The sequence below is a fragment of the Oncorhynchus clarkii genome, chromosome 24 (assembly GCF_045791955.1).
Source record: "Oncorhynchus clarkii lewisi isolate Uvic-CL-2024 chromosome 24, UVic_Ocla_1.0, whole genome shotgun sequence".
In the NCBI taxonomy this organism is placed as follows: domain Eukaryota; kingdom Metazoa; phylum Chordata; class Actinopteri; order Salmoniformes; family Salmonidae; genus Oncorhynchus; species Oncorhynchus clarkii.
The window spans coordinates 8,928,733-8,941,323 of record NC_092170.1 but is presented as its reverse complement, the minus strand read 5'-3'; the positions used below and the strand labels follow the sequence as shown (position 1 = coordinate 8,941,323).

Genomic DNA, 12,591 nt, shown 5'->3' with positions numbered 1-12,591 from the left:
CAGGGTTTATTATAAACACACGGTAATGGGGGGGGGGCAGGAAAAAGGGCTGAGCTGGACCCAAGGAAAGAAACAAATATGCAAAAACACCCCTAAGCTAGGCTAGCCTATTTCAACAACAGCTAACTAACTAACCAAAAATACAGTGGGTGGTCCGCCCAGTTCTAACTAGTGTGTTTTAACAAAGTTTACCTACGGGTAGTGTATGCCCATGGGCGACTTGTCTTGGGTTCCCCTTTTTCCCACCAGCAAACACCATAAACAAAAACAATACTCACAGGAAATGACAAAGTGATTTGGAGGTGCTCAAACAAAAGAAGAGGTTAATTATTACACAAAGAGCGAAATCTACATACATGGCATTTACAAAGAGATTGTGCTACTGAAATCTATCAAGAGCAGAGATCTACCAACATGTCATTTACAAAGATTGAGCTCTCCTGAAATCTATAAAGAACAGCTATCTACCAACATGGCATTACAAAGATTGAGCTCCTGAACAAACAAATGATGGGGTTTTTAAACCATGGGGAAGGAACTGTGATAGGGTAGGAAACAGGAGGAGGTGTGTCTTCTGATTGATGGGTTGATTGTTGACTGATTGGGGAGTGATGATTTTCACCTGTGAGGGGAGAAGGAGAGAAAAGAAACACACACAGGATACACACAGACACAGGATACCTGTATCCGTAACACTGCAATATGTAACTTTTTGGGCGACCAAACCAAATTCACATAGAAATACAAGTTATAGATCTGGCAATCGAGTTGAAAGCAAGTCTAAGAGGCAGTAGATATGGTCTATGTGGCAGGGTAGAGCGGTGGACTAGTAACCGAAAGGTTGCAAGTTCAAACCCCCGAGCCGTGTCGTTCTCCCCCTGAACAGGCAGTTAACCCACTGTTCCTAGGCCGTCATTGAAAATAAGAATTTGTTCTTAACTGACTTGCCCTATATAAAAATCAATGCTTCATGTTCTGAGGTTTCATTTTTGCATCTTTTACTTTTGGTTTTGTACACCAGCTTTAAACAGCTGAAAATGCAATATTTTTGGTTATATAATACATATTTCACAGCGGTTTAGATGGTACAATGATTCTCTACTTGGTTGTTTTGTCACATTAACTGAAATTTGGCAAACTATTAGAATTTTAGCAACCAGGAAAAGGCAGAGCGATTTCTGCATAGTGCACCTTTAAAATTTCAGACAGTTTGTTTTTAAAAGTACCAATGAACACAAAAGAGCTTAGTTTCAGTGTTTTTTGAAGGATGGTCCAGTCTCTAGCTGCGGAGAATTGAAAATCAGTTTCACCAAAGATACGAGGGACTTGATGATTGCCAGGTTTATATAATTGCTGGATTTCAGGTTGCTGTTGGTGGTGGGGAGTCTTAGTTGTGAGCTGATATAAAGGGGGGTCTTGCCGAGGGGGGATTTGTATATGATTGTGAGTCAGCGGGTTTGACATCGTACATGTAGGGATGGCCAGTCAATGGATTAATACGTCACAGTGATGGGTTTTGTTCAAACGGCCAGCTTCAGTAATCTGTTCTAGCACATTCTACTGGTGATTTTTTTTTTTAGGCAGCTCAGCCCCCTTTCAGAAGGTCCGAAATGTATTTTAGTTCTTATTGGTCAAGGTCACGCCAATTATTATTATGTTAGCCTATCAGCAACCTAGATTCCCGGGACATTCAGTGCAAGACCCCAGCACTGACAGGGCAGATGTCAGACATGTTCTGACAAGCACTGCATTTTCCCTCCTGCTACTCATCCTCCTGCATGAGGTCACATGCCTTTGCTGTTCTGATGTTTTATTGTGTGTGCAGCTAAACATCCATAATCTGTCAGTTTCAAGAGTGCTCAGACCTGTGTGTGTGTGGATATTTTCTGTCCATTAAAACCCCTTAAACTGGAGTACTGCCTCCTTGTTGTTCTAACCTGACAGTAGTGGTTACTACCGGCCTAAAACCAGCACCTACGGTTTCCCTCCTATTTGAATGGTACTTAGATTTGACAACCTACACATATTTTTCATGGTCCTTGGAGCTGAATCCAGTAACTCCTACAGCCCAAGGATGCCAGTTAACATACAAAATATGTGGTCTGTCCACGACGACCAGCTCACCTGCCACAATATCTTGATAATTACAAAGATGGCTACGAGTCAAGGCACAGACCACCACACATAACAGCACACCACTCTTGCTAGTGGGAACAGCTAGAGGGCTTTCTTGAGCACTTGAGATGGAATACATCCTGCGTCCCCTTCAACGACTCATCACCGGTCCGAGTCATCACCCAGGCTGACCAGCAGAATAGAGGACAGAGACTCAGACGTTTTACCGGCGGCTAATTCACCAGGTTCCCACCTTAGGCTAACCTCAACCAGAGATTGGCAAGATCAGCATCGAATCTCAACCAGAGATCACCGGGATCAGAATCGACCTGAGCGTGGACCGCTAGTGACGACTGGAAGGCTCACTGTGTTTACACAACCAGAATGACGAGACTGATGAGCTAATTGAAGCAGTCAGGAAAACGGAAGGTTCCTACAGACCACCTGACAACTATCGCCAGTACTTAATTGATGGGCACTGCCAGTTGTCACCTGACTGTCACAGGCAGTCCTTCAACAGTTGTCTCCTCTTACAACTGAAAGATGTCTTCGAGGGGGAGAACGAGGAGCTGTGCCACCAAGCTGCCCAAGAAGTTGATGACTTGGACCGGTGATGGAGCACCCCTCCACTGTGCTGATGGAGCACCCCTCCAGATCCAGCCTGCTCAGTCCCTGGTACTAAAGTTAGTAGTGGGGCCTACTATACCGGCTCCTGCCATGGAGCCACAGCTCGCCACTCCCACCACTGTGTTTCAACCAGCTCCTGTGTTTTAAGGAATTTTATAATCTGACTTCCGGATTATGTGGCCGTCTATGGAAATGGTCTTACTGGGCCGGGCGTCAGTTTAACTGTAATACCGAAGCAAGTCTGTAGGAGAAGTCGAAACTGTGCTTCTAGACCGGAACTCTGGCCCCTTGGTCTCAATTGACTTTATTTCACTTGAAAGGGAGCTGAAATGCAGCAGTCATGGTAAAGAAACGAGAGTTGTCTTGGGGGGAGGTTTAATGTTTAATGATAATCCTTAACTTGCCCCATAGGGATGTCATCAAATGTCAAACCAAGTTGACCATGTGTATTACGATTTGGTCGCATGAAGGTTTGCTGTGTCTGTCAGCGTAGTGTCCAGAGCATGGAGGCGCTACCAGGAGACAGGCCAGTACATCAGGAGATGTGGAGGAGGCCGTAGGAGGGCAACAACCCAGCAGCAGGACCGCTACCTCCGCCTTTGTGCAAGGAGGAGCACTGCCAGAGCCCTGCAAAATTACCTCCAGCAGGCCACAAATGTGCATGTGTCTGCTCAAACGGTCAGAAACAGACTCCATGAGGGTGGTATGAGGGCCCGACGTCCACAGGTGGGGGTTGTGCTTACAGCCCAACACTGTGCAGGACGTTTGATATTTGCCAGAGAACACCAAGATTGGCAAATTCGCCACTGGCGCCCTGTGCTCTTCACAGATGAAAGCAGGTTCACACTGAGCACATGTGACAGACGTGACAGTCTGGAGACGCCGTGGAGAACGTTCTGCTGCCTGCAACATCCTCCAGCATTACCGGTTTGGCGGTGGGCCAGTCATGGAGTGGGGTGTCATTTCTTTGGGGGGCCGCACAGCCCTCCATGTGCTCGCCAGAGGTAGCCTGACTGCCATTAGGTACCGAGATGAGATCCTCAGACCCCTTGTGAGACCATATGCTGGTGTGGTTGGCCCTGGGTTCCTCCTAATGCAAGACAATGCTAGACGTCATGTGGCTGAAGTGTGTCAGCAGTTCCTGCAAGATGAAGGCATTGATGCTATGGACTGGCCCGCCCGTTCCCCAGACCTGAATCCAATTGAGCACATCTGGGACATCATGTCTCGCTCCATCCACCAACGCCACGTTGCACCACAGACTGTCCAGGAGTTGGTGGATGCTTTAGTCCAGGTCTGGGAGGAGATCCCTCAGGAGACCATCCGCCACCTCATCAGGAGCATGCCCAGGCATTGTAGGGAGGTCATACAGGCATGTGGAGGCCACACACACTACCGAGCCTCATTTTGACTTGTTTTAAGGACATTACATCAAAGTTGGATCAGCCTGTAGTGTGGTATTCCACTTTAATTTTGAGTGTGACTCCAAATCCAGACCTCCATGGTTTGATAAATTGGATTTCCATTGACAATTTGTGTGATTTTGTTGTCAGCACATTCAACTATGTAAAGAAAAAAGTATTTAATAAGAATATTTCATTCATTCAGATCTAGGATGTTATTTTAGTGTTCCCTTTATTTTTTTGAGCAGTGTATAATAAATGACACTAGAAAGCATGTTTCTGACTCATGTCGATGCCACACAGGACATTTTCAAAACAAGATGCTGCTTTCCAGAGGCAGTCGCTCTTTGTTTTCACTTTTATGATGTTTCCAAAAGTGACCACCAGATGTCAGTATAATACCAGAGACCCAAAAGAGTGCCAAAAAAATGTGTTTTCAATATAATTTTCTGGGCATCATTCCAATGGTATCATTAGAAAAATAAAAACTGGATCTGGTGTAGTTCAGTTGGAGCAATAGCTCCCTAGGAAGTGGCACTCACAAATGTCCCTTGAAGTACCTACTTTAAGTTTTAAAAAATTATTTCCAACCACCTTTTCTTCCTCATTCCTCACTAAAAAAAGATTAAGAAGGCATTTGTGGTTTTCCTGAATATATGTCTTAGGCATCTGGGGTTTTCCTGAATTTGCATATCTGGACTGATGCGATGGAAACTAGCTACATTTATTGTGGCCGCCTAGTGTGAGACGACCCAGATTGCCTGGCAAAACCCTGACTCTAGAGCACTGTGTTACATCTTCTCGACTCTGGATGGATCGTGCAGAGAATCACAGAACAACTGGTCTGCTAGGGGGTCAGCAGAGCAGCACCTGCGCCCCATCTGTGTGTCCACCTCCAACTCTGTTACCAACTCAATGCGTCTAAGTCTTTGTTTGCTCATTGTCTGTGCGAGTGGGAGAGACAGACTGCTCTAGTTATTGATCCAAGAAATAGCACTGAAACTCCATATATGGGAAAAATGCAAAGTTATTCTGGAAAAAAAGTGCTTTGGGAGGAAATTTGGAGCTGAAGTCCAAGGCAACATTCCAAAATATTTTCAGGCAGAGAATTAGGGATTATTTACTGCAGCTCACTGCTCAGGCATTTTATTCATAATCTGTTACAATATAATGAGACCAAGAAGAGGGGAAAGACTGATAGTATAATAAAGAAAACATGTAGAAAAAGAAAAAACAGATATGTTTACCAGAATACAGTATTTAAGGTTTTTATTTCATCGCATTGGCAAGACAGCAAGTCACTTGGTTTTCATTTCATGGAAATACGCAGAAGTTTCCTTTCCAATTCATCACCTAAACTGAGAGAGCAAGGATCAGAGAGACAGAGACAGAGACAGAGAGAGAGAGAGAGAGACAGAGAGACAGAGAGACAGAGAGAGAGAGAGAGAGAGAAAGAGAGAGAGACAGAGAGACAGAGAAACAGAGAGAGAGAGAGAAAGAGAGAGAGACAGAGAGACAGAGAGACAGAGAGAGAGAGAGAGAGACAGAGAGACAGAGAGACAGAGAGACAGAGAGAGAGAGAGAGAGAAAGAGAGAGAGAGACAGAGAGACAGAGAGACAGAGAGAGAGAGAGAGAGAAAGAGAGAGAGAGAGAGAGACAGAGAGACAGAGAGACAGAGAGACAGAGATAGAGAGAGATGATACACTCAATATCATAATAGCGAAATTCAAGTACACACAAGTCTAGAAATTCCAGTACACACCTTTGGTTTATTTGTATTTTAGATTTTTTTTAAACCCAGGCACATTTAGCTTGTTTTGATTTAATATTCCACTAATAATCATCCACTGGTTTGGAGGGGAAATTGCAGTCCTGTGGGCAGTAACTGTGGACAGTTAGGAGAGAGTTGCCAGAGATTCCCAAACAAACAAACAAAGATTCCCAAACAAACAAGTATACACTACCGGTCAAAAGTTTTAGAACGCCTACTCATTCAAGGGTTTTTACTATTTTCTACATTGTAGAATAATAGTGACGACATCAAAACTATGAAATAACACACATGGAATCATGTAGTAACCAAAAAAGTGTTAAACAAATCTAAATATATATTAAATTTGAGATTGTTCAAATAGCCACCCTTTGCCTTGATGACAGCTTTGCACACTCTTGGCATTCTCTCAACCAACTTCATGAGGTAGTCACCTGGAATGCATTTCAATTAACAATCTTAAAAGTTAATTTGTGGAATTTCCTTTCCTTGTTATTGCATTTGAGCCTATCAGTTGTGTTGTGACAAGGTAGGGGTGGTATACAGAAGGTAGACTTTTTAGTAATTGACCAATTCCATATTATGGCAAGAACAGCTTAAAAAAGCAAAGAGAAACTACAGTCCATCATTACTTTAAATGTCAAGAAATTTGGAGGTTTCTTCAAGTGCAGTCACAAAAACCATCAAGCGCTATCATGAAACTAGCTCTCATGAGGACCGCCACAGGAATGGAAGACCCAAAATCAAATCAAATTTGATTGGTCACATACACATGGTTAGCAGATGTTAATGTGAGTGTAGCAAAATGCTTGTGCTTCTAGTGTACAGTGCAGTAATATTTAACAAGTAATCAAACAAATTCACAACGACTACCTTATACACACAAGTGTAAAGGGGAGAATAAGAATATGTATGTATACATATATGAATGCGCGATGGCCGTGCGGCATAGGCAAGATACCGTAGATGGTACAGAATACAGTATATACATATGAGATGAGTAATGTAGGGTATGTAGACATTATTAAAGTGCCGTTATTTAAAGTGACTAGTGATACCTTTATACCTTTATTAAAGTGGCCAGAGATTTGAATGTGTATGTTGGCAGCAGCCTCTATATGTTAGTGATGGCTGTTTAACAGTCTGATGGCCTTGAGATAGAAGCTGTTTTTCAGTCTCTCAGTCCCAGCTTTGATGCACCTGTACTGACCTCGCCTTCTGGATGATAGCAGGGTGAACAGGCAGTGGCTCGGGTGTTTGTCCTCCTTGATGATCTCTTTTTGGCCTTCCTGTGACATCGGGTGCTGTAGGTGTCCTGGAGGGCAGGTAGTTTGCCACAGAGTGACCTCTGCTGCAGAGGATAAGTTGATTTGAGTTACCAGCCTCAGAAATTGCAGCCCAAATAAATGCTTCACAGAGTTCAAGTGATAGACACATCTCAACATCAACTGTTCAAAGGGGGCTGTGTGAATCCGGCCTTCATGGTCAAAAGGCTGCAAAGAAACCACTACTAAAGGACAATAATAATAAGAAGAGGTTTGCTTGGGCCAAGAAACATGAGCAATGGACATTAGACTGGTGGAAATTTGTCCTTTAGTCTGGAGTCCAAATTAGAGATTTTTGGTTCCAACTGCCGTGTCTTTGTGAGACACGGTGTGGGTGAATGGATGATCTCCACATGTGTATTTCCCCCCCGTAAAGCATGGAGGAGGAGGTGGTGTTATGGTGTGGGGGTGCTTTGCTGTTAACACTGTGATCTATTTAAAATTCAAGGCACACTTTACCAGCAAGGCTATCACAGCATTTTCCAGCGATATGCCATCCCATCTGGTTTGGGCTTAGTGGGACTATCATTTGCTTTTCAACAGGACAATAACCAACACACCTCCAGGCTGTGTAATGGCTATTTTACCAAGAAGGAGAGTGTTGGAGTGCTGCATCAGATGACCTGGCCTCCACAATCCCCCGACTTCAATCAAATTGAGATGGTTTGGGATGAGTCGGACCGCAGAGGGAAGGAAAAGCAGCCAACAAGTGCTCAGCATATGTGGGAACTCCTTCAAGACTGTTGGAAGAGCATTCCAAGTGAACCTGGTTGAGAGAATGCCAAGAGTGTGCAAATATGTAATCATGGCAAAGGGTGGCTATTTAAAGAATCTCAAATCTAAAATATATTTGGATTTGTTTAGCACTTTTTTTGGTTACTACATGATTCCATGTGTGTTATTTCATAGGTGTGATGCCTTCACTATTATTCTGCAATGTAGAAAATAGTCACAAAAAAAATAAATAATACTTGAATGAGTAGGTGTTCTAAAAGTTTTTACCGGTAGTATACAAAGAAACTGCATTATCACATCTCCTCAGTATGACAGATAATATGTACTGAGTTCCAGAGAAACGTCTTCCAATTCTTATCACTGTTAGCAGTGTCTCTGGTGACTGTTACACACCGTCTGGGGGACCTAGGGAAGCAGTTGAGTCTGTACTCCCAAAACCAGCCACCGAGACACAAGAGACGGCACCCAGACAGACAAAGCACTCGCACAGAGAAATTCATCGGAGACACAGTGGAACACAGACAGTGAACTCGTCTATGACATCTCCTACAGGCCCACATACACACAACGTTGTGTTCAACTGGACTCTCCCTGAAATAAGAAAGACTTGAATGAATAAGACATGTCTCAGATAGGAGTAGCCCGGGTGAACAGAATACACGCTCTTCTCATTTACAGTACAGTAACCACATTATCAGCACAAATGTCGATCTGTTTTGGGGGATGATAATAGTTTTGAGGAATTACACTTCCCAGAACTGACATTGAATATCTGGACCCAATTGCATTCACCTCGGCTGACACATAACCCTTAAAGGCATAAGGTACCTCACATACACAATTAACAAAGGAGATGAAGCGCATAATCCTAATTCTCAAAGCGTTTTATTAGACCGTTGTTACAAATGGGGAAAGCTACATATTTACTGAGAATGAGGGAATGTTCTATAGCCGTAGCCTAGAGACAGTCCATGTTAGATGGCATTGTCGTAACCACACAACAAAATCCCATTAAACGTGTTGATACAACGGTTATAAGTGATACGTGCACTCGACATGACTGGCAGGGATAAAGGGAACAAGTGAGGCTGCTAAAGATGGGTTGTTATAGCTCCTGTCGCCGTAGCGCCGGTCACCGTAGCACCTATGCTCTTTTCCTTAGCCTAAACAGTAACAGACTCCTCCCTCACATGCTTTACAATCATGAGCCTTATAGTCAGCATCTTTTAACCCGCCTTACAACCAATCTTTTTTTTTGGTTTCCATCAATTCTTTCCGCCAATAGCACTTGTTTAAAGGTACTCTCGCTGCACTCAGATCACATCGGAAAATCGACACACTGGAGCACGCATATGCATCAAAAAATACTGGGTAGGTAGGATTGGTGAAAGAGAGTGCTGGTCAGAGAGATAGAGAGACAGACATACTGTAGTATCAGAGGGAATTACCGCTCTTCTTCTGTCTTTCTACCAGTCTGTTTGTCTGTCCATCCGTCCATCCGTCAGCCATCTGTCTGTCTCTCTCTCTGACATACAGTCTCTCCACCAACAGGGGAACAAGTGACAGGCACATAGGCATTCCTCCATCTATAGGACAGGGTGAGCAGGGAGTAAAACCTGAACGAAACATCTCATACGTGCCAGATATGACATAGCCACATGTACATTAGAAATGTTTTATTTGTTTTCTACATTTGATATATAATATATCTATTACTCTTTACTACAGAGGATTATAATCCTAATTCATAATGAAACAACAATAAGAGTTATCACAAACGTCTGCTTTCAACCTGGATTGTCATCTCCCTAAACTGTGCATCCGTGGACGAACAGTCCACCCAGATCAGTTGGTTATTCCGGAACCATTCCAGTCGGTTGAGATGACAGAGCCCCTCCCCCAGATGTCCAACCCAGGAAACAATTTCCGGTTACCTATGCATTCCAAGAACGTTACCTAACGTTATACGAGCGTTCACTGCTTGCTGGTACTGCTCTCTTCTCATTCTAGACAAAACGTGGGAGGGGAAGTTCCAAGCAGAGTGGACCGGGGTTCTTGCTCAGGTCAGGGGGTCTAAGTGATCAGTCCCCTCCTCTCCTTCTTCCTCCTTCATCAGTTCAACCACTCCAGAAGAATGCTGCGATTGGCTGGAGCACGACAAGTGGGAAGACTGACTCTGTGTGTCTTCCTCCTCTAGCTCCGCCCTCTCCACCATCTTCTTAATTCCCTGTCCCCGTGTCTCCTCCCTCCTCTGCTCCTCCATTGTCCACATGCTGTCCTCGATCTCGTCCTCCTTCCCCTGCACCTCCAGGTCAAAGTCCAACAACTCTTCCATCATCTCCTCAATCTCCGTCTCTCCGTCCATCTCCCCCTCCACCTCCGACCTCAGCTCATCCATGCTCTCTGTCCTGTTGATGTCATCCCTGTCATCGTCATCATCCCCCACCCTCCCCTCGGGCTCGCTGGCCTGGCTCTCACCAAACTCCAGGATGGTGGGCAGGTTGCCCTGCTTGGGGCAGCGCTTCCTCAGACTCACCAGGAAGGGCTGGGGCAGGGAGAAGATGTCCACGTTGTTTCCCAGGTCGATCCACGTGACACTGGGGAAGCTGGCCGGGTCCTTCAGGCTGTCCGTCAGCTCCTTGAGGACGGCACGGGTCAGCCTGTTGCCGTTGAGGGCCAGGGTCTCCAGGCGGGGCAGGGCGGCCAGCGTGGGCAGGAGGAGGAGGAAGGCGTCGTCGGTGAGCTCGGTGAAGCCCATCTCCAGGCTGCAGATGATGGGCGCGTGGCGCTGCAGGTAGGCACACAGGCGCTCCATGTCACGCACCGTCAAGGGGATGCCCGAAAGGTCCAGCGCCCCGTTAGGGGGAGGCGTCGACAGCATCACCTTGAGACTGGGAGGGAAAGGGGGGGAAGAAGTAATCAGTTACATGTCACATTTAATATCTCCAATGGAAAATGTGTATGCAAATTGTAATTTTTCCAAGCACAAAACATGGTAAAGGTATATCATACAGTCAATAAAACTATCAGGGTGAGCTATCTCCGAGAGCAACATCCCCCTGACAGGAAGGATATTACATTAGTAGACCGTTAGAAGAGCCTGTGATGAGACAAGGACAGCAGGAGCATGGAGCCCCAGGCATAGCGACAGGTAGGCAGATGAATTACATTACTATCTGTAATCCGGTTGTTTTCACCATTTCCTGACACTTCATGTGCTGAGGGGCAGAGGGGTGAGAAATGGGTTCACCCACTTACATGGGAAGGTTAGCAGAGAGATGATAAGAGGAGGAGAGATGGGGAGAGAGAGATGTTTAAGTTTCTGCATAATTAGTAGTCTGCCCGTCCGTGTTGCGTTTCAGTTTTCAAATCTGTCCATATGATCCAAACAAACAAATGCGATGAGATGTGAACTGAGGGAGATTTTCTGCCAACCTCACCGAAACAAAGAAGTGGCTCTCTGTGGCACAGCTAGAGTGTTCACGCGTTTTGGCATAAGCTTGTGTCTTAATACTGTGGTTGACACTCAGGTGTGGAGTGTCTTTCAATTTGGTCACTATGATGCGAGTTTGGATGATTTCAAAGGGGTATTTTTTGACACCAGTCAACAAGCAGTAGACAATGCCGTGGCCTTGTGGTTAGAGTATTTGCCCAGAGATTGGACGTTTGGGAGTTCAATGCCAAGTCATACCAAATACTGTAAAAATGGAACCTGATGCGTCTCTGCTTGGCACTCAGCATTAGGGAAATAGATTGGGGGTAAGGCCCTGCGATAGACTAGTTCGCTGCCCAGGGGGGTGTACTTGTACATCAAGCCGCCTCATGCTATAGAAACAGGAGATGCCACTCCTATGAGCTGTTCCAGCTTGCACAAGCCAAGGCGACTTACTTTACAACAAGAAGTAAAACGCTGATTGGCAATGTTGTTTACTCAGTTTGGAGACTCTCAACCTAAAAATGACCACAGAATGAAATGAAAACTAGAAAGAAAGTGGAGATAAATAAAAAGAAAGTGGAGATAAATAGAAAGTGGAGATAAATAGAAAGAAAGTGGAGATAAATAGAAAGTGGAGATGAATAGAAAGAAAGTGGAGGTAAATAGAAAGAAAGTGGAGGTAAATAGAAAGAAAGTGGAGGTAAATAGAAAGAAAGTGGAGATAAATAGAAAGAAAGTGGAGATAAATAGAAAAAAAGTGGAGATAAATAGAAAGTGGAGGTAAATAGAAAGAAAGTGGAGATAAATAGAAAGAAAGTGGAGATAAATAGAAAGAAAGTGGAGATAAATAGAAAGAAAGTGGATGTAAACAGAAAGAAAGTGGAGGTAAATAGAAAGAAAGTGGAGATAAATAGAAAGAAAGTGGAGATAAATAGAAAGAAAGTGGAGGTAAATAGAAAGAAAGTGGAGATAAATAGAAAGAAAGTGGAGATAAATAGAAAGAAAGTGGAGGTAAATAGAAAGAAAGTGGAGGTAAATAGAAAGAAAGTGGAGATAAATAGAAAGTGGAGGTAAATAGAAATAAAGTGGAGATAAATAGAAAGAAAGTGGAGATAAATAGAAATAAAGTGGAGGTAAATAGAAAGAAAGTGGAGATAAATAGAAAAAAAGTGGAGGTA

General features: G+C 44.2%; 1 protein-coding gene across 1 annotated transcript in view; it reads right to left on the bottom strand.

The window, feature by feature from the left end:
- Positions 1 to 8,845: 8,845 nt before the first annotated feature.
- Positions 8,846 to 12,591, bottom strand: part of LOC139383039 (leucine-rich repeat-containing protein 75A-like) — a 43,390-nt gene continuing 39,644 nt past the window's right edge. The window contains exon 4 of the mRNA XM_071127335.1: positions 8,846 to 10,868. Within this exon, the coding sequence (XP_070983436.1) occupies positions 10,037 to 10,868 (832 nt within the window). The 3' untranslated portion in view covers positions 8,846 to 10,036. The remainder of the gene's footprint in view (positions 10,869 to 12,591) is intronic.